Consider the following 23,029-nt stretch of genomic DNA (forward strand, 5'->3'; position numbering starts at 1 on the left):
GGGATGATGGGGACAATAGGGGACAATGGGGGACAATGGGGGACAATGGGGGATAATGGGGGATAATGGGGGATGATGGGGGACAATGGGGGACAATGGGGGACAATGGGGGACAATAGGGGACAATGGGGGATAATGGGGGACAATGGGGGACAATAGGGGACAATGGGGGACAATGGGGGATAATGGGGGACAATGGGGGACAATGGGGGATAATGGGGGACAATGGGGGACAATGGGGGATAATGGGGGACAGGGGGGACAATGGGGGGATGATGGGGACAATAGGGGGCAATGGGGGATAATGGGGAGATAATGGGGACAATAAGGGGACAATAGGGGACAATAGGGGACAATAGGGGGGATAATGGGGGGGACAATAGGGGACAATAGGGGACAATAGGGGACAATAGGGGATAATGGGGACAATAGGGGACAATGGGGGACAATAGGGGATAATGGGGGGACAATGGGGGACAATAGGGGACAATAGGGGATAATGGGGGACAATGGGGGACAATGGGGGATGATGGGGACAATGGGGGACAATAGGGGACAATGGGGGACAATGGGGGATAATGGTGGGACAGGGGGGGGACAATGGGGGACAACGGGGGGGGATTTGGGGTCCCCATTTGGGGTCACTCACCGCCGGGCCTTCGGGGCCAGGGGGGCCTTCCACCAACATGCCCTGATGGGGACAACAGGGGGGGACATGGTGTGTTATGGGGTGTTATGGGGTGGCATATGGGGTGATTTGGGGTGGGATGTGGGGTGGGATATAGGGTGGGATTTGGGGTGGGATTTGGGGTGGGATATAGGGTGGGATATGGGGTGGGATGTGGGGTGTTATGGGGTGGGATATGGGGTGGGATGTGGGGTGGGATATGGGGTGTTATGGGGTGGGATGTGGGGTGAATTGGGGTGGGATATGGGGTGGGATATAGGGTGGGATTTGGGGTGGGATTTGGGGTGGGATATAGGGTGGGATATGGGGTGGGATGTGGGGTGATTTGGGGTGGGATGTGGGGTGGGATATAGGGTGGGATTTGGGGTGGGATTTGGGGTGGGATATAGGGTGGGATATGGGGTGGGATATGGGGTGATTTGGGGTGGGATTTGGGGTGGGATATGGGGTGGGATTTGGGGGGGGATTTGGGGGGGGATTTGGGGTGGGATATGGGGTGGGATGTGGGGTGTTATGGGGTGGGATTTGGGGTGGGATATGGGGTGGGATGTGGGGTGGGATTTGGGGTGTTATGGGGTGGGATGTGGGGTGAATTGGGGTGGGATATGGGATGGGATGTGGGGTGCTATGGGGTGGGATTTGGGGTGAATTGGGGTGGGATATGGGGTGGGATGTGGGGTGTTATGGGGTGGGATTTGGGGTGAATTGGGGTGGGATTTGGGGTGGGATATAGGGTGGGATATGGGGTGGGATGTGGGGTTTTATGGGGTGGGATTTCAGGTCGGGTTTGGGGTGGGATATGGGGTGGGATATGGGGTGGGATTTGGGGATTTATGGGGTTTTATGGGGTTTTATGGGGTTTTATGGGGATTTATGGGGTTTTATGGGGATTTATGGGGATTTATGGGGTTTTATGGGGATTTATGGGGTTTTATGGGGATTTATGGGGATTTATGGGGATTTATGGGGTTTTATGGGGTTTTATGGGGATTTATGGGGATTTATGGGGTTTTATGGGTTTTATGGGGTTTTATGGGGATTTATGGGGATTTATGGGGATTTATGGGGTTTTATGGGGTTTTATGGGGATTTATGGGGATTTATGGGGTTTTATGGGTTTTATGGGGATTTATGGGGATTTATGGGGATTTATGGGGTTTTATGGGGTTTTATGGGGATTTATGGGGATTTATGGGGTTTTATGGGTTTTATGGGGTTTTATGGGGATTTATGGGGTTTTATGGGGATTTATGGGGATTTATGGGGTTTTATGGGGATTTATGGGGTTTTGTGGGGTTTTATGGGGATTTATGGGGTTTTATGGGGTTTTATGGGGATTTATGGGGTTTTATGGGGTTTTATGGGGTTTTAGGGGGTTTTATGGGGTTTTAAGGGGTTTTAGGGGGTTTTATGGGGATTTATGGGGATTTATGGGGTTTTATGGGGTTTTATGGGGATTTATGGGGATTTATGGGGTTTTATGGGGTTTTATGGGGATTTATGGGGATTTATGGGGTTTTATGGGGATTTATGGGGTTTTATGGGGATTTATGGGGTTTTATGGGGTTTTAGGGGGGTTTTATGGGGTTTATGGGGTTTTATGGGGTTTTATGGGTTTTTTTTGGGGTTTTATGGGGATTTATGGGGTTTTATGGGGATTTATGGGGATTTATGGGGTTTTATGGGGTTTTATGGGGTTTTATGGGGATTTATGGGGTTTTATGGGGTTTATGGGGTTTTATGGGGTTTATGGGATTTTATGGGGTTTTATGGGGATTTATGGGGATTTATGGGTTTTTATGGGGTTTTATGGGGTTTTATGGGGTTTTATGGGGATTTATGGGGTTTTAAGGGGATTTATGGGGTTTTATGGGGTTTTATGGGGATTTATGGGGATTTATGGGGTTTTATGGGATTTATGGGGTTTTATGGGGATTTATGGGGATTTATGGGGATTTATGGGGATTTATGGGGATTTATGGGGTTTTATGGGGTTTTATGGGGATTTATGGGGTTTAATGGTTTTAATGGGGATTTATGGGGTTTTATGGGGATTTATGGGGTTTTATGGGGATTTATGGGGTTTTATGGGGATTTATGGGGTTTTAAGGGGATTTATGGGGTTTTATGGGGTGTTTATGGGGATTTATGGGGATTTATGGGGTTTTATGGGGGTTTTATGGGGATTTATGGGGATTTATGGGGATTTATGGGGATTTATGGGGATTTATGGGGTTTTGTGGGGTTTTATGGGGATTTATGGGGTTTATGGGGTTTTATGGGGTTCTATGGGGATTTATGGTTGTTTTATGGGGTATTATGGGGTTTTATGGGGTTTTATGGGGATTTATGGGGTTTTATGGGGATTTATGGGGATTTATGGGGTTTTATGGGTTTTTATGGGGTTTTGTGGGGTTTTATGGGGATTTATGGGGTTTTATGGGGTTCTATGGGGTTTTATGGGGCGCTGACGCACGGGTTCAATGGCGGCCGCTTCTCCTTTGTCGCCCTTCAGGCCTCGCACCACCTTGGGGGGGGGGGAGGGAACAGGACGCTCGTTAACGAGGCCGCCTTAATTAAGCAGCCCCGTTAATTAAGCAGGGGCGCCGTGCCACATTTCTGTAGGGGTCCCCAACCCCACCCACATCCACAGGGACCCCTCCCCCCGGTTTCTGTAGGGGAAACACCCCCCCCCCCCCCCATATCTATAGGGGAACCCCCATTTCTATAGGGGATCCCTCCCCACTTCTATGGGGTCCCCTATGGAAATTTCTAGAGGGGAAAATGGCCCCTCCCCCTGCTTTTCTATAGGGGACTCCCCCCATTTCTATAGGGGACAGCCCCCCCCCCCCCTTTCCTATAGGGGACTAGGGGACCCCTCCCCCCATTTCTATAGGGGAAAATGCCCCTTCCCCCCTCCCCCCCATTCCTATAGGGGTCCCCCTATTTCCTATAGGGGATCCCCTCCCTCCCAGTTCTATAGGGACACCCCTCCCATTTCTATAGGAGACCCTCCAGTTCTACAGGGGACCCCTCCCCCCCCCATTCCTATGGGACCCCCCCTATTCCTATAGGGGACCCCCCCCACCTCCTATAGCCCCCCCCCCTTCCTCTAGGGGTCCCCCCAGTTCTATAGGGGACCCCTCCCCCTATACCACCCCACCCCCCCACCCCATCCCCCGGTTGCCATGACAACGCACTCACCGCCCCGTGCCGCACCCGCTGCCATGTCGCTCTGCGGCCGCTCGGGGGCGCAGCGCTGCCGGGAGACAGAACAGCGCCCCATAGCGGCGCGGGGGTCCGACCACAGCAGCAGCTCCTGAACTGCGCCCTGCAACGGCAACGCGGCGCCCCATAGAGACCCATAGGGACCCATAGAGCTTCATAGCAACCCATAGAGCTTCATAGAGCCCCACAGAACCGCATAGAGACCCATAGCGACCCATAGAGATCCATAGAGCCCCATAGAGCCCCATGGCGCCCCATAGAGCCCCATAGAGATCCTTAGAGCCCCATAGAGCCGCATGGCGCCCCATAGAGCCCCATAGAGAACCCATAGAGCCCCATAGAGACCCATAGAACCCCTCCACCCTTATAACCTCCCAGCCCCATAGAACCCCCTGGAATCCCATAGAACCCTTGCCCCAGCCCCATAGAACCCCACAGAACCCCACCACCCCATAACTGCAAGCCCCATAGAAGCCCCCCAGCCCCATAGATCCCCAGACCCCAATAGAACCCCTCCACCCCACAACCCCCCAGCCCCATAGAACCCCTCCACCCCATAACTCCCCAGCCCCATAGAACCCCATAGAACCCCACCACCCCATAGCCCCCAGCCCCATAGAACCCCATAGAACCCCTCCACCCCACAACCCCCCAGCCCCATAGATCCCCCAGACCCTTATAGAACCCCTCCACCCCATAACTCCCCAGTCCCATAGAACCCCCAGATCCCCATAGAACCCCACAACCCCCCAGCCCCATAGAACCCCATAACTCCCCAGCCCCATAGAACCCTACAACCCCCCAGCCCCATAGAACCCCATAACTCCCCAGCCCCATAGGACCCCACAACCCCCCAGCCCCATAGAACCCCATAACTCCCCAGCCCCATAGGACCCCACAACCCCCCAGCCCCATAGAACCCCATAACTCCCCAGCCCCATAGGACCCCACAACCCCCCAGCCCCATAGAACCCCATAACTCCCCAGCCCCATAGGACCCCACAACCCCCCAGCCCCATAGAACCCCATAACTCCCCAGCCCCATAGAACCCCACAACCCCCCAGCCCCATAGAACCCCATAACTCCCCAGCCCCATAGGACCCCACAACCCCCCAGCCCCATAGAACCCCATAACTCCCCAGCCCCATAGGACCCCACAACCCCCCAGCCCCATAGAACCCCATAACTCCCCAGCCCCATAGGACCCCACAATCCCCCAGCCCCGTAGAACCCCATAGAACCCCGTAACTCCTCAGCCCCATCGAACCCCATAGAACCCCACAACCTCCCAGCCCCACAGAAGCCCCCCAAACCCCCCCCCCCCCTCAGCCCCCCCCCCCATACCCTAAATCCACCCCCTTGGGGTTTCCCGATCCCGATGACCCCCTTGGGATGGGGGCGGCCGAAGAGGAGGAGGAGGAGATTTGGGGTCGCAATGGGGCGCGACCCCATAGGGCGGCAGTCCAGGTGTAGGGAGAGCGCAGAGCCACGCAGGGCCAGCACCAGCGAGTGCCACCTGCAGGGGGTCACAGTGGGGTCACATTGGGGTCACGGGGTCACAGAGGGGTTATGGGGTCATGGGGTTGTGCAGGGGTTATGGGGTCATGGGGTCATGGAGGGGTTATGGGGTCATGGGGCTGTGCAGGGGTGCAGGGGTTATGGGGTTATGGGGTCATGGGGTTGTGCAGGGGATATGGGGTCATGGGGCTGTGCAGGGGATATGGGGTCATGGGGTTGTGCAGGGGTGCAGGGGTTATGGGGTCATGGGGTTGTGCAGGGGTCATGGGGTCATGGAGGGGTTATGGGGTCATGGGGTTGTGCAGGGGATATGGGGTTATTGAGGTCATGGGGGTCTTGGAGGGGTCATAGGGGTTGTGGAGGAGTCACAGGGTCATGGGGTCACAGAGGGGATATGGGGTCATGGAGGGGTTATGGGGTCATGGAGGGGTTATGGGGTCATGGGGCTGTGCAGGGGTTATGGGGTCATGGAGGGGTTATGGGGTCATGGGGTTGTGCAGGGGATATGGGGTCACGGAGGGGTTATGGGGTCATGGGGTTATGGAGGGGTTATGGGGCCATGGAGGGGTTATGGGGTCATGGGGTTGTGCAGGGGATATGGGGTCATTGGGGTCATGGGGGGTCTTGGAGGGGTCATAGGGGTCGTGGAGGAGTCACAGGGTCATGGGGTCACGGAGGGGATATGGGGTCATGGAGGGGTTATGGGGTCATGGGGTTATGGAGGGGTTATGGGGTCATGGAGGGGTTATGGGGTCATGGGGTTGTGCAGGGGTTATGGGGTCATGGGGTTGTGCAGGGGTTATGGGGTCATGGAGGGGTTATGGGGTCATGGGGTCATGGAGGGGTTATGGGGTCATGCAGGGGTTATGGGGTCATGGGGTTGTGCAGGGGATATGGGGTTATTGGGGTCATGGGGTTGTGCAGGGGATATGGGGTTATTGGGGTCATGGGGGGTCTTGGAGGGGTCATAGGGGTCGTGGAGGAGTCACAGGGTCATGGGGTCACGGAGGGGATATGGGGTCATGGAGGGGTTATGGGGTCATGGGGTTATGGAGGGGTTATGGGGTCATGGGGTCATGGAGGGGTTATGGGGTCATGGGGTCATGGAGGGGTTATGGGGTCATGGAGGGGTTATGGGGTCATGGGGCTGTGCAGGGGTTATGGGGTCATGGAGGGGTTATTGGGGTCATGGGGTTGTGCAGGGGATATGGGGTTATTGGGGTCATGGGGGGTCTTGGAGGGGTCATAGGGGTCGTGGAGGAGTCACAGGGTCATGGGGTCACGGAGGGGATATGGGGTCATGGAGGGGTTATGGGGTCATAGGGAGTCACGGATGGGTTATGGGGTCATGGGGTTGTGCAGGGAATATGGGGTCATGGGGTCATGGAGGGGTTATGGGGTCATGGGGTTGTGCAGGGGTTATGGGGTCATGGAGGGGTTATGGGGTTATGGGGTCATGGAGGGGTTTTGGGGTCATGGGGTTGTGCAGGGGATATGGGGTTATGGGGTCATGGGGGGTCTTGGAGGGGTCATAGGGGTCGTGGAGGAGTCACAGGGTCATGGGGTCACAGAGGGGATATGGGGTCATGGAGGGGTTATGGGGTCATGGGGTTGTGCAGGGGTTATGGGGTCATGGAGGGGTTATGGGGTCATGGGGTCATGGAGGGGTTATGGGGTCATGGAGGGGTTATGGGGTCATGGGGTCATGGAGGGGTTATGGGGTCATGGAGGGGTTATGGGGTCATGGGGTTGTGCAGGGGTTATGGGGTCATGGGGTTGTGCAGGGGTTATGGGGTCATGGAGGGGTTATGGGGTCATGGGGTCATGGAGGGGTTTTGGGGTCATGGGGTTGTGCAGGGGTTATGGGGTCATGGAGGGGTTATGGGGTTATGGGGTCATGGAGGGGTTTTGGGGTCATGGGGTCACGGAGGGGATATGGGGTCATGGAGGGGTTATGGGGTCATGGGGTTGTGCAGGGGTCATGGGGTCATGGAGGGGATATGGGGTCATGGAGGGGTTATGGGGTCATGGGGTTGTGCAGGGAATATGGGGTTATGGGGTTGTGCAGGGGTTATGGGGTCATGGAGGGGTTATGGGGTCATGCAGGGGTTATGGGGTCATGGGGTTGTGCAGGGGATATGGGGTTATTGGGGTCATGGGGGGTCTTGGAGGGGTCATAGGGGTCATGGAGGAGTCACAGGGTCATGGGGTCACGGAGGGGATATGGGGTCATGGAGGGGTTATGGGGTCATGGGGTTGTGCAGGGGTTATGGGGTCATGGGGTTGTGCAGGGGATATGGGGTAATTGGGGTCATGGGGGGTCTTGGAGGGGTCATAGGGGTCGTGGAGGAGTCACAGGGTCATGGGGTCACGGAGGGGATATGGGGTCATGGAGGGGTTATGGGGTCATGGGGTCATGGAGGGGTTATGGGGTCATGGGGTCATGGAGGGGTTATGGGGTCATGGGGTTGTGCAGGGGTTATGGGGTCATGGAGGGGTTATGGGGTCATGGAGGGGTTATGGGGTCATGGGGTTGTGCAGGGGTTATGGGGTCATGGAGGGGTTATGGGGTCATGGGGTCATGGAGGGGTTATGGGGTCATGGAGGGGTTATGGGGTCATGGAGGGGTTATGGGGTCATGGGGCTGTGCAGGGGTTATGGGGTCATGGAGGGGTTATGGGGTCATGGGGTTGTGCAGGGGTTATGGGGTCATGGGGTCATGGAGGGGTTATGGGGTCATGGGGTTGTGCAGGGGTTATGGGGTCATGGAGGGGTTATGGGGTCATGGGGTTATGGAGGGGTTATGGGGTCATGGAGGGGTTATGGGGTCATGGGGTTATGGAGGGGTTATGGGGTCATGGAGGAGTTATGGGGTCATGGGGTTATGGAGGGGTTATGGGGTCATGGAGGGGTTATGGGGTCATGGGGTCATGGAGGGGTTATGGGGTCATGGGGCTGTGCAGGGGTTATGGGGTCATGGAGGGGTTATGGGGTCATGGGGTTGTGCAGGGGATATGGGGTTATTGGGGTCATGGGGGGTCTTGGAGGGGTCGTAGGGGTCGTGGAGGAGTCACAGGGTCATGGGGTCACGGAGGGGATATGGGGTCATGGAGGGGTTATGGGGTCATGGGGTCATGGAGGGGTTATGGGGTCATGGGGTCATGGAGGGGTTATGGGGTCATGGGATTGTGCAGGGGATATGGGGTCATGGGGCTCTCTGGGGCTCTATAGGGTGCCATGGGTCCCTATAGGGGGCTATAGGGCTCTACAGCGTGCCATGGGGCCCTAGAGGGTGCCATGGGGCCCTATAGGGTGCTCTCGGGCACATCCCCTACCGTCCATCGGCGATGCGGACGTTGCTGAAGTGCAGGCGGTGCTGAGCTGTGGGGCGGCCGGCCCCATCGTCATCATCATCGCTGACCCCATAGGACAGGCTGAGCCATGTGGGGCCCAGCCGGACCCCAAAGTGCCGCCCCACGGCGCCGTCCTGAACCCAAAGCAGCGGAACCGAAGAGCCGGGATCCAAACGGAGCAGAACCGAGAGGGCAAAGCCTGAATGGAGCGGCCCTATGGGGCAGGTGTGGGTCAGTGCTGCCCCATAGATCCCGTAAGAACACATCCCATAATAGCAGCGGCCCTATGGGGCAGGTGTGGGTCAGTGCTGCCCCATAGATCCCCTAAGAGCAGCCCCACACATCCCATAATAGCAGTGGCCCTATGGGGCAGGTGTGGGTCAGTGCTGCCCCATAGATCCCGTAAGAGCAGCCCCACACATCCCATAATAGCAGCGGCCCTATGGGGCAGGTGTGGGTCAGTGCTGCCCCATAGATCCCATAAGAACACATCCCATAATAGCAGTGGCCCTATGGGGCAGGTGTGGGTCAGTGCTGCCCCATAGATCCCGTAAGAATACATCCCATAATAGCAGTGGCCCTATGGGGCAAGTGTGGGTCAGTGCTGCCCCATAGATCCCGTAAGAACACATCCCATAATAGCAGCGGCCCTATGGGGCCATGTGTCCCCACGATCACAACCTTTGACCTCTGACCCCATGACCCTCGAATGCCTGATCCTATGACCCCCAACCCCATTCCAACCCCATTACCCCAAGCTGTGACCTCTGACCTCGTGACCCCATGATCCCCTTCCCCAGCCTCAACTCCACCCTGTGACCCCGTGACCCTTGACCCCTGACCCCATGATCCAATAACCCTGATCCCCCGACCTCCAATCCCATCACCCCAATCCCATCCCAGCCCCGTGACCTCTGACCCCATGACCCCTGACCCCCAACCTCACATCCCCAATACCCACCCCCCTGACCCCAACCCCCTCCCAACTCTGTGACCTCTGACCCTAGGACCCCGACCGCCTGACCTCTGACCCCCCCCATCCCCACAGCCCCCATCCCCAACCCCACGACCTCTGACCCCATGACCCCATAACCCCTGACCCTGTGACCCCCAACCCCATGATCCCCATCCCCCTCCCAACCCCACAACTTCTGACCCCATAACCCCTGACCCCCAAACCCATGCCCCCCCAACCTCATGAACCCCAACCTGTGACCCCAACCCCCTCCCAATCCCATGACCTCTGACCTTGTGACCTCTGACCCCATGACCTCACCTCATACCCCATGACCCCATGACCCCTGAGCCCCTGTCCCCCAACCCCATGACCCCCATCCCCAACCCCACACCCCCCAACCTGATGATCTCTGACTCTGTGACCCCTGACCGCCTGACCTCTGACCCCGTGACCCCATAGCCCCTGATCCCCTGACCCCCAACCCCACGACCCCCCATCCCCAACCCCGCGACCTTTGACCCCATGACCCCCCATTCCCTATCCCAATGCACCCCTGTGCCCCCCAACCCCCTTTCAATCCCGTGACCCCCAACCTCAACGCCCCACCCTCGACTCCTTGACCCCGTGACCCCTGACCCCGTGACCCCTGACCCCGTGACCCCTCTTACCGTTCAGGATCTGCCTGGTGGGGGCGCTGAGCCTGGCGTTGGGGGCGATGCTGAAAGCGCTGCCGCTATGGGGGCAAACGCCGGGGGTCGCCGTCACCCCCAGGGGGCGCTCGTGAGCACCCAGAGCCCGCAGCACGTCCAGGGGGGCTGCGGGGGGAAACGCGGGGTCAGATGGGGGGCTGTGGGGTGGATATGGGGTCCATGGGGTGATTTATGGGTGTTGTGGGGTGCTATGGGGTGATTTATGGGGTGCTATGGGGTGATTTATGCGGTGATCTATGGGTGTTGTGGGGTGCTATAGGGGCTATGGGGAGCTATGGGGGGGGTGCCATGGGGTGAGCTGTGGGGTGCTATGGGTCTCCGTCACCCCCAGGGGGCGCTCGTGGGCACCCCGAGCCTGCAGCGCATCCAGGCGGGCTGCGGGGGGAAACGCGGGGTCAGGTGGGGGGCTGTGGAGCCATATGGGGGGTATGGGGTGCTGTGGGGTGATTTATGGGGTGCTATGGGGTGCTATGGGGTGATTTATGGGGTGATTTATGGGGGGTATGGGGTGCTATGGGGTGATTTATGGGGTGCTGTAGGGTGATTTATGGGGTGATTTATGGGGTGATTTATGGGGTGCTATGGGGTGATTTATGGGGTGATTTATGGGGTGCTATGGGGTGATTTATGGGGTGCTGTGGGGTGATTTATGGGGTGATTTATGGGGTGATTTATGGGGTGCTATGGGGTGATTTATGGGGTGATTTATGGGGTGCTATGGGGTGATTTATGGGGTGCTGTGGGGTGACTTATGGGGTGCTATGGGGTGATTTATGGGGTGATCTATGGGGTGTTGTGGGGTGATTTATGGGCTGCTATGGGGTGATTTATGGGGTGCTATGGGGTGATTTATGGGGTGCTATGAGGTGCTATGGGGTGATTTATGGGGTGCTATGGGGTGATTTATGGGGTGCTATGAGGTGCTATGGGGTGATTTATGGGGTGCTGTGGGGTGACTTATGGGGTGCTATGGGGTGATTTATGGGGTGATTTATGGGGTGATTTATGGGGTGCTGTGGGGTGATTTATGGGGTGCTATGGGGTGCTATGGGGTGATTTATGGGGTGATTTATGGGGTGCTGTGGGGTGCTATGGGGTGATTTATGGGGTGCTGTGGGGTGATTTATGGGGTGATTTATGGGGTGCTATGGGGTGATTTATGGGGTGCTGTGGGGTGATTTATGGGGTGATTTATGGGGTGCTATGGGGTGATTTATGGGGTGCTGTGGGGTGATTTATGGGGTGATTTATGGGGTGATTTATGGGGTGCTATGGGGTGATTTATGGGGTGATTTATGGGGTGATTTATGGGGTGATTTATGGGGTGCTGTGGGGTGATTTATGGGGTGATTTATGGGGTGCTATGGGGTGATTTATGGGGTGCTATGGGGTGCTGTGGGGTGATTTATGGGGTGATTTATGGGGTGATTTATGGGGTGATTTATGGGGTGATTTATGGGGTGATTTATGGGGTGATTTATGGGGTGACACGGGGTGCTCTGGGATGCTATGGGTCGATCTGTGGGGTGCAATGGGTCTCCGTCACCCGCAGGGGGCGCTCCTGAGCACCCCGAGCCTGCAGCGCATCCAGGGCGGCTGCGGCGCTGTTGATGTCTGGGGTCCGTCTGTCTGTCCGTCCCTCAGTGCAGCCATTCTTTGGGGTCTGTCCGTCTGTCTGTCCGTCCCTCAGTTCAGCCATTCTTTGGGGTCTGTCTGTCTACCTGTCCCATAATGGGGTCTGTCCGTCTGTCCCTCCCTCAATGCAGCCATTCTTTGGGGCCTGTCCGTCTGTCTGTCCCTCAGTGCGGCCATTCTTTGGGGCCTGTCCGTCTGTCTGTCCCTCCCTCAGTGCAGCCATTCTTTGGGGTCTGTCCGTCTGTCCATCCTAGAATGGGGTCTGTCGGTCTGTCCCCCTCACAATGCAGCCATTCTTTGGGTTCTGTCCGTCTGTCTGTCCATCCCTCAATGGCGCCGTTGTTTGGGCTCTGTCCGTCCGTCCGTCCCTCAATGGGGTCCGTCGGTCCGTCCGCCCCACAATGGGGCCATTCTTTGGGGTCCGTCCGTCTGTCCGTCCCGCTGGCGGCGCTCCCAGCCCCGCACACAGGCGCCGTTCTTTGGCGGATGGACGGACGGACGGACGGAAAAGCCATTAAAATATTATGGGATGCAGAACGGAAACCGGGGGGGGGGGAGGGGAGGGGGAACTGTGGGGGCACAGCGAGGGGGATCCATAGGGGATCTGTGGGGGGTCTATAGGGGATCTATAGGGCACAGCTATGGGGCACAGCTAGGGGGATCCATAGGGGATCTGTGGGGGGTCTATAGGGGATCTATAGGGCACAGCTATGGGGCACAGCTAGGGGGCCTATAGGGGATCTATGGGGGATCCATAGGGGATCTGTGGGGGGTCTATAGGGGATCTATAGGGCACAGCTATGGGGCACAGCTAGGGGGCTCCAAATGGGATCTATGGGGGATCTATAGGGGATCTGTGGGGGGGTCTATAGCAGATCTATAGGGCACAGCTATGGGGCACAGCTAGGGGGATCCATAGAGGATATGTGGGGGGTCTATAGGGGATCTATAGGGCACAGCTATGGGGCACAGCTAGGGGGATCCATAGGGGATCTGTGGGGGGTCTATAGGGGATCTGTGGGGGGTCTATAGGGGATCTATAGGGCACAGCTACGGGGCACAGCTAGGGGGCTCCAAATGGGATCTATGGGGGATCTATAGGGGATCTGTGGGTGATCTATAGGGGATCTGTGGGGGGGTCTATAGCAGATCTATAGGGCACAGCTATGGGGCACAGCTAGGGGGATCCATAGAGGATATGTGGGGGGTCTATAGGGGATCTATAGGGCACAGCTCTGGGGCACAGCTAGGGGGCTCCAAATGGGATCTATGGGGGATCTATAGGGGATCTGTGGGGGATCTATAGGGGATCTGTGGGGGGTCTATAGGGGATCTATAGGGCACAGCTATGGGGCACAGCTAGGGGGCTCCAAATGGGATCTATGGGGGATCTATAGGGGATCTGAGGGGGGTCTATAGGGGATCTATAGGGCACAGCTATGGGGCACAGCTAGGGGGCTCCAAATGGGATCTATGGGGGATCTATAGGGGATCTATGGGGGATCTGTGGGGGATCTGTGGGGGATCTATAGGGGATCTATAGGGCACAGCTATGGGGCACAGCTAGGGGGATCCATAGGGGATCTGTGGGGGGTCTATAGGGGATCTATAGGGCACAGCTATGGGGCACAGCTAGGGGGATCCATAGGGGATCTGTGGGGGGTCTATAGGGGATCTGTGGGGGGTCTATAGGGGATCTATAGGGCACAGCTACGGGGCACAGCTAGGGGGCTCCAAATGGGATCTATGGGGGATCTATAGGGGATCTGTGGGTGATCTATAGGGGATCTGTGGGGGGGTCTATAGCAGATCTATAGGGCACAGCTATGGGGCACAGCTAGGGGGATCCATAGAGGATATGTGGGGGGTCTATAGGGGATCTATAGGGCACAGCTCTGGGGCACAGCTAGGGGGCTCCAAATGGGATCTATGGGGGATCTATAGGGGATCTGTGGGGGATCTATAGGGGATCTGTGGGGGGTCTATAGGGGATCTATAGGGCACAGCTATGGGGCACAGCTAGGGGGCTCCAAATGGGATCTATGGGGGATCTATAGGGGATCTGAGGGGGGTCTATAGGGGATCTATAGGGCACAGCTATGGGGCACAGCTAGGGGGCTCCAAATGGGATCTATGGGGGATCTATAGGGGATCTATGGGGGATCTGTGGGGGATCTGTGGGGGATCTATAGGGGATCTATAGGGCACAGCTATGGGGCACAGCTAGGGGGATCCATAGGGGATCTGTGGGGGGTCTATAGGGGATCTATAGGGCACAGCTATGGGGCACAGCTAGGGGGCTCCAAATGGGATCTATGGGGGATCTATAGGGGATCTGTGGGGGGTCTGTAGCAGATCTATAGGGCACAGCTATGGGGCACAGCTAGGGGGATCCATAGGGGATCTGTGGGGGATCTATAGGGGATCTGTAGGGGGTCTATAGGGGATCTATAGGAGATCTGTGGGGGATCTATAGGGGGCTCCATAGGGGATCTATGAGGGAACTGTGGGGGGTCTATAAGGCACAGCTATGGGGCTCCATAGGGGATCTATAGGGGATCTGTGGGGGATTCATAGGGGATCTATGGGGATCTATGGGGGGTCTATAGGGCACAGCTATGGGGCTCCATAGGGGATCTATGGGGGATTTATGGGGGTTCTATGGGGGCTCCATAGGGGATCTGTGGGGGATCCATAGGGGATCTATAAGGCACAGTTATGGGGCACAGCTATGCGGGATGGATAGGGGCTCTATAGGGGATCTAAAGGGGACCTATAGGGCACAGCTATGGGGTTCTATAGGGGATCTATAGGGTACAGCTATGGGGCTCTATAGGGATTGTCTTATAGGACACCATAGGGTCCCATATCCCTATATGGCCTCAATCCTTTGTATGACCCCAGATGCCCTATAGGGCTCCCAGTCCCCTATATGTCCCCAAATCCCCTATAGGGCTCCAAATCCCAAATGCCCCCAATCCCCTACAGGGCCCCCAATCCCCTATAGAGTCCCCAGTCCCTTATATTGCCCCAAAGCCCCTATAGCGCTCAAAACCCTAAATGCCCCCAATCCCCTATAGGGCCCCCAAACCCTTATAGGGTCTCATATCCCCTATAGGGCCCCCAATCCCCTATATGTCTCTAAATCCCCTGCAGGGCCCCTAATCCTCTATAGGGCCCTCAATCCCCTATAAGGGCCCCAAAACCCCAAATGCCCCCAATCCCTTATAGGGCCCCCAATCCCCTATAGGGCCCCCAACCTTATATTGCCTCAAAGCCCCTATAAGGACCCCAATCCCTTATAGGGCCCCCAATCCCCTATAGGGCCCCCAATCCCCTATAAGGACCCCAATCCCTTATAGGGCCCCCAATCCCCTATAGGGCCCCCAACCTTATATTGCCTCAAAGCCCCTATAAGGACCCCAATCCCTTATAGGGCCCCCAATCCCCTATAGGGCCCCCAATCCCCTATAGGGCCCCCAATCCCCTATAAGGACCCCAATCCCTTATAGGGCCCCCAATCCCCTATAGGGCCCCCAACCTTATATTGCCTCAAAGCCCCTATAAGGACCCCAATCCCTTATAGGGCCCCCAATTCCCTATAGGGCCCCCAACCTTATATTGCCTCAAAGCCCCTATAGGGCCCCCAATCCCTTATAGGGCCCCCAATCCCCTATAGGGCCCCCAATCCCCTATAGGGCCCCCAACCTTATATTGCCTCAAAGCCCCTATAAGGACCCCAATCCCTTATAGGGCCCCCCAATCCCCTATAGGGCCCCCAATCCCTTATAGGGCCCCCAATCCCAATCCTGTTCCCAATCTCAAAGAATTTCCATTGATGGGGTGGGAGGGGGGGGCAGGCTATAGGGTCAGAAGGGCTGGTATATAGGGTCAGGTGGGTTATAGGGCCAGGGGTTGTATATAGGGCTGGGGGGGTGGTATATAGGATATAGGATGGGGTGGGTATAGGGATGGGGGGGGGGGGGGTGGTATACAGGGTCAGGGGGAGATAAATAGGGCCACAGGGGGTGTATAGGGCCGGAGAGAATGGTGTATAGGGTCATGGGGGGATATATAGGGTCGCGAGGGGTATATAGGGTCAGAGGGGGTATAGGGATGGGAGGGGGAGTGGTATATAGGGTCAGAGGGGGATAAAGGGTTGGGAGTGGTATACAGGGTTCAGGGAGGGTATATAGGATCGGGGGATGTATATAGGGTGTATATAGGGCCGTGGTATAGGGCTGGGGGAGGGATATATAAGGTCAGGGGTGGTATATAGGGTCGGGGGGGTACATAGAGACAGAGGGGGGATATAGGGCTGGGGGACATATAGGGGCGGGGAGGAGATGGTATATAGGGCCATGGAGAGTAGCATATAGGGTCAGGGGGTGGATATAGGGTCAAAGAGGGTATATAGGGTTGGGGGAGGGATATAGGGTCAGGGGGAGATCATAAGGTCAGGGGGGGTATATAGGGTCGGGGGGGGATATAGGGTCAGGGGGTGGATATAGGGTCAGGAGGAGGATATAAGGACGGGGGTGTATATAGGGTCAGGGGGAGGATGTAGAGTCAGGGGGGATATAGGGTTGGGGGGTATATAGGATCGAGGGGGATATAGGGTCAGGAGGATATAGGGTCAGGGGGATATAGGGTTGGGGAGAACATATGGTCAAGGGAAAATATAGGGTCAGGGGAAGATATAGGGTCAGGAGGGATGTAGGGTTGGGAGGGGTATATAGGGTCAGGGGGAGGATATAGAGTCAGGGAGGATATAGGGTCAGGGGGGATATAGGGACGGGGCGGTACAGGGTCAGGAGGGATATAGGGTCAGGGGATGATATAGGATTGGGGGGGGGCAAATAGGGTCGGGGATATAGGGTCGGGGCGATATAGGGTCAGAGGGAGGATATAGGGTCAGAGGGAGGATATAGGGTCAGAGGGAGGATATAGGGTCAGGGAGACAATATAGGGTCAGGGAGGCATATAGGGTCGGGGAGAGGATATGGGGTCGGGGGGGATATAGGGTCGGGAGGGGGATATAGGGTCAGGGGGAAGATATAGGATTAGGGGGGGTATATAGGGTCAGGGGTGGATATAGGATCAGGGGATATAGGGGCAGGGGGGAATAGGGCTGAGGGAGGGGGATATAGGGTGGGGGTGGACTGGGCTGTACTGGGCTGTACGGGGTTATACTGGGCTGTACTGGTTTATACTGGGATGTACTGGGCTGTACTGGGCTGTACTGGTTCATACTGGGAGGCATGGGGCTGTACTGGGCTGTACGGGGTTATACTGGGCTGTACTGGTTTATACTGGGATGTATGGGGCTGTAATGGGCCGTACTGGGTTATACTGGGCTGTACTGGTTTATACTGGGATGTATGGGGCTGTACTGGGCCGTACTGGGTTATACTGGGCTGTACTGGTTTATACTGGGATGTATGGGGCTGTACTGGGCCGTACTGGGTTATACTGGGCTGTACTGGTTTATACTGGGATGTATGGGGCTGTAATGGGCCGTACTGGGTTATACTGGGCTGTACTGGTTTATACTGGGATGTATGGGGCTGTAATGGGCTGTACTGGGTTATACTGGGCTGTACTGGTTTATACTGGGATGTATGGGGCTGTAATGGGCCGTACTGGGTTATACTGGGCTGTACTGGTTTATACTGGGATGTATGGGGCTGTAATGGGCTGTACTGTTCATATGGGGTCATATATGAGGTCACATATGGGGTCATATATGAGGTCACATATGGGGTCATATATGAGGTTACATATGGGTCATATATGAGGTCACACATGGGGTCATATATGGGATCACATATGGGGTTATATATGGGGTCACGTATGGGGTTATATATGGGGTTATGTATGGGGTCGTATATGGGGTCACATATGGGGTTATATATGGGGTCACATATGGGGTTATATATGGGGTTACGTATGGGGTCATATACGGGGTCACATATGGGGTTACGTATGGGGTTATATATGGGGTTACATATGGGGTCATATATGGGGTCATATATGGGGTCACATATGGGGTTATATATGGGGTCACATATGGGGTTATATATGGGGTTACATATGGGGTCATATATGGGGTCACATATGGGGTCACATATGGGGTTATATATGGGGTTACGTATGGGGTCATATATGGGATCACGTATGGGGTTATATATGGGGTCACGTATGGGGTTATATATGGGGTTATGCATGGGGTCATATATGGGATCACATATGGGGTTATATATGGGGTCACATATGGGGTTATATATGCGGTTACGTATGGGGTTATATATGGGGTTACATATGGGGTCATATATGGGGTCACATATGGGGTTATATATGGGGTTATATATGGGGTTATATATGGGGTTACATATGGGGTTATATATGGGGTCACATATGGGGTTATATATGGGGTTACGTATGGGGTCATATATGGGATCACATGTGGGGTTATATATGGGGTCACATATGGGGTTATATATGGGGTTACGTATGGGGTCATATATGGGGCCACATATGGGGTTATATATGGGGTCACATATGGGGTTATATATGGGGTTATGTATGGGGTCGTATATGGGGCCACATATGGGGTTATATATGGGGTCACATATGGGGTTATATATGGGGTTACGTATGGGGTCATATATGGGGTCACATATGGGGTTATATATGGGGTTACATATGGGGTCATATACAGGGTCATATATGGGGTCACATATAGGGTTATATATGGGGTTATGTATGGGGTCATATATGGGGTCACATATGGGGGTTATATATGGGGATATGTGGAAACATATGGGACATATAGGAGGCATATAGGAAGTACATAGGAACGTTTAAGGGATATATAGGGGCATATAGGAATGTATACTGCACATATAAGAAATATATGGGGGATGTACGGGGAATATATAGGAGACATACGGGGACATATAGGGAATATTTGGGGACATATGGGGACACATAGTGGATATATAGGGACATATGGGGACATGAAGGCCCATATAGGGGCCATATAGGGGATATATAGGGGCCATATAGGGGATATATAGGGACATATGGGGACATATAGGGCCATATAGGGGACACATAGGGGATATATAGGGACATATGGGGAAATATTGGGCCATATAGGGGACATATGGGGACATATGGGGCCATATGGCGACATAAAGGGCCATATAGGGGATATATGGGGACATATGGGGACATATAGGGCCATATAGGGGACATATAGGGGACTTATGGGGCCATATGGGGACAAATAGTGGATATATAGGGACATATGGGGAAATATTGGGCCATATAGGGGACATATGGGGACATATGGCAACACAAGGGGCCATATAGGCGACATATGGGGATACATAGGGCCATATAGGGGACATATAGGAGGCATATAGGGCCATATGGGGCCACATAAGGCCATACAAGGTCATATAGGGACGTATAGGGCCATATAGGATCATATGGGGCCATGTCTGCCCATACGGCACCGTGGGGTCCCGGGGGTCCCACTGCACGTCTGCCACTGCTCCCAGTGCTCCCAGTCCATCCCAGTTCATCCCAATGCATCCCAGTTCATCCCAGTCCATCCCAGTGCTCCCAGTGCTCCCAGTCCATCCCAGTTCATCCCAATGCATCCCAGTTCATCCCAGTTCATCCCAGTCCATCCCAGTCCATCCCAGTGCATCCCAGTGCATCCCAGTCCATCCCAGTCCACCCCAGTTCATCCCAGTTCATCCCAGTCCATCCCAGTCCATCCCAGTTCATCCCAGTGCATCCCAGTCCATCCCAGTTCATCCCAGTCCATCCCAGTCCATCCCAGTGCTCCCAGTCCATCCCAGTCCATCCCAGTTCATCCCAATGCATCCCAGTCCATCCCAGTTCATCCCAGTTCATCCCAGTGCATCCCAGTCCATCCCAGTTCATCCCAGTGCATCCCAGTCCATCCCAGTGCTCCCAGTCCATCCCAGTCCATCCCAGTGCATCCCAGTTCATCCCAGTCCATCCCAGTTCATCCCAGTCCATCCCAGTCCACCCCAGTTCATCCCAGTTCATCCCAGTCCATCCCAGTGCTCCCAGTCCATCCCAGTGCATCCCAGTCCATCCCAGTTCATCCCAGTCCATCCCAGTCCACCCCAGTTCATCCCAGTCCATCCCAGTTCATCCCAGTCCATCCCAGTGCTCCCAGTCCATCCCAGTGCATCCCAGTTCATCCCAGTCCATCCCAGTCCACCCCAGTTCATCCCAGTTCATCCCAGTTCATCCCAGTCCATCCCAGTGCTCCCAGTCCATCCCAGTCCATCCCAGTCCATCCCAGTCCCTCCCAGTCCATCCCAGTCCATCCCAGTCCATTCCAGTATATCCCAGTCCATCCCAGTTCATCCCAGTTCATCCCAGTATATCCCAGTTCATCCCAGTCCATTCCAGTATATCCCAGTTCATCCCAGTCCATCCCAGTGCTCCCAGTCCATCCCAGTGTTCCCAGTTCATCCCGGTCCCTCCCACTCCATCCCAGTATATCCCAGTTCATCCCAGTCCATCCCAGTCTGTGCCAGTGCTCCCAGTTCATCCCAGTCCATCCCAGTCCATCTCAGGACATCCCAGTGCTCCCAGTATATCCCAGTACATCGCGATATGTCCCAGTATATTCCAGTACGCCCCAGTACATCCCAGTACACCCAGTGCTCCTCCCAGTTCATCCCAGTGCTCCCAGTATATCCTGGTGCTCCTCCCAGTCCCTCCCAGTTCCTCCCAGTCCATCCCAGTGCTCCATGTGCTCCTGGTTCTCCTCCCAGTCCCTCCCAGTATCTCCCAGTATCTCCCAGTCCCTCCCAGTATCTCCCAGTCCCTCCCAGTTCTCCAGGTGCTCCAGGTGCTCCTCCCAGTCCATCCCAGTTCATCCCAGTGCCTCCCAGTTCATCCCAGTTCTCCATGCGGTCCCAGTGCTCCTCCCAGTCCCTCCCAGTTCATCCCAGTCCCTCCCAGTCCATCCCAGTGCTCCCAGTCCATCCCAGTGCATCCCAGTCCATCCCAGTCCATCCCAGTCCATCCCAGTTCATCCCAGTCCCTCCCAGTTCATCCCAGTCCCTCCCAGTCCATCCCAGTGCTCCCAGTCCATCCCAGTCCATCCCAGTTCATCCCAGTCCATCCCAGTCCATCCCAGTTCATCCCAGTCCATCCCAGTCCATCCCAGTTCATCCCAGTCCATCCCAATGCATCCCAGTCCATCCCAGTTCATCCCAGTTCATCCCAGTCCATCCCAGTCCATTCCAGTATATCCCAGTCCATCCCAGTGCTCCCAGTCCATCCCAGTCCATCCCAGTCCATCCCAGTGCATCCCAGTCCATTCCAGTCCATCCCAGTGCCTCCCAGTTCATCCCAGTCCCTCCCAGTTCATCCCAGTGCATCCCAGTCCATCCCAGTGCTCCCAGTCCATCCCAGTGCTCCCAGTTCATCCCAGTCCATCCCAGTTCATCCCAGTCCATCCCAGTGCTCCATGTGCTCCTGGTTCTCCTCCCAGTCCATCCCAGTATCTCCCAGTCCCTCCCAGTCCATCCCAGTATCTCCCAGTATCTCCCAGTATCTCCCAGTATCTCCCAGTCCACCCCACTCCATCCCAGTGTTTCCAGTATCTCCCAGTCCATCCCAGTTTATCCCAGTACATCCCAGTGCCTCCCAGTATCGGCTTCCAGTCCCTCCCAGTCCCTCCCAGTGCTCCCAGTAAGGACTCCCAGTTCATCCCAGTTCATCCCAGTGCTCCCAGTAAGGACTCCCAGTTCATCCCAGTCCATCCCAGTGCTCCATGCGCTCCTGGTTCTCCTCCCAGTCCATCCCAGTATATCCCAGTACATCCCAGTCCCTCCCAGTCCCTCCCAGTCCGTCCCAGTGCTCCCAGTAAGGACTCCCAGTCCATCCCAGTTCCCCCAGTTCCTCCCAGTCCATCCCAGTAACAGCTCCCACTCCATCCCAGTAAATCCCAGTATCTCTCAGTCCCTCCCAATCCACCTCAGTGCTCCCAGTAAGGATTCCCAGTCCATCCCAGTCCATCCCAGTCCATCCCAGTAGCTGCTCCCAGTCCCTCCCAGTCCGTCCCAGTGCTCCCAGTATCGGCTCCCAGTCCGTCCCAGTGCTCCCAGTATCGGCTCCCAGTCCGTCCCAGTGCTCCCAGTATCGGCTCCCAGTGCCGCCTCCCCACCTGCAGCGCTCAGAACGGCGCCCAGCAGCACGAGGAAGGCGCGCGGTGCCGCCCCCGTTCCGCCGCTCTGTCGCGACATCGCCGCCCCTGTCGCGATATCCGTCGCCGCCGTCCGGAGATCCCCGCGCCGCTGTCGCGACGGCGCCTCCGATGTCGCGATATCGCGACAGCGCGTCCCTCTCCTCAGCCGCCCTCGTCCCAAATGCGGCCCCGCGATCGCCCGCCCCACTGCCGGCCCCACAGCCCCGCCCCATAGATCCGCCCCATAGATCCACCCCTGCCCCATAGATCCGCCCCTGCCCCATAGATCCGCCCCATAGATCTGTCTACATTCCTGCCCCACAGATCCATCCCTGCTCTATAGATCTGCCCCCATTCCTGCCCCACAGATCTGTCCCCGTCCCCGCCCCATAGATCTTCCCCCGTTCCTGCCCCACAGATCCATCCCTGCTCTATAGATCTGCCCCCATTCCTGCCCTACAGATCTGTCCCCGCCCCCGCCCCACAGATCTGCCCTCATTCCTGCCTCACAGATCCATCCCCGCTCCATAGATCTGTCCCCATCCCTGCCCCATAGATCAATCCGCGCCCCATAGATCCATCCCTGCCCCATAGATCCTTCCCTCCCCATAGAACAGTCTCAACCCTATAGATCTGCCCCTATTCCCATTCCATAGTTTCATCTCTGCTCCATAGGTCTGCCCCCATCC

The 23,029-nt window shown here is 56.1% G+C and overlaps 1 protein-coding gene across 1 annotated transcript; it reads right to left on the reverse strand.

Annotated features, from left to right (window-relative positions):
- Positions 1–645: 645 nt before the first annotated feature.
- LOC125686225 (collagen alpha-2(XI) chain-like) lies at positions 646–22,521 on the reverse strand. Its single transcript, XM_048929982.1, has 7 exons — positions 22,320–22,521; positions 10,415–10,561; positions 8,771–9,002; positions 5,262–5,433; positions 3,893–4,019; positions 3,165–3,215; positions 646–691 (listed from the first exon to the last, which is right to left on the reverse strand). Exons 1-6 carry the CDS (start codon positions 22,396–22,398, stop codon positions 3,169–3,171), a joined length of 804 nt encoding a protein of 267 aa, XP_048785939.1. The 5' UTR covers positions 22,399–22,521; the 3' UTR covers positions 646–691; positions 3,165–3,168.
- Positions 22,522–23,029: the final 508 nt, after the last annotated feature.

This window comes from Lagopus muta, chromosome 33, assembly GCF_023343835.1.
Source record: "Lagopus muta isolate bLagMut1 chromosome 33, bLagMut1 primary, whole genome shotgun sequence".
Taxonomy (NCBI): Eukaryota; Metazoa; Chordata; class Aves; order Galliformes; family Phasianidae; genus Lagopus; species Lagopus muta.

Bases quoted from the DNA above. Each gene is read 5' to 3' on its own strand.
- LOC125686225 (XM_048929982.1), bottom strand. From the start codon at position 22,398: ATGTCGCGACAGAGCGGCGGAACGGGGGCGGCACCGCGCGCCTTCCTC. The intron at 10,562-22,319 runs GTGGGGAGGCGG...TTCCCCCCGCAG, and splicing joins CGCCGTTCTGAGCGCTGCAG to CCCCCCTGGACGTGCTGCGG. The intron at 9,003-10,414 runs GTAAGAGGGGTC...CCTGCCCCATAG, and splicing joins CACCAGGCAGATCCTGAACG to GGCCGCTCCATTCAGGCTTT.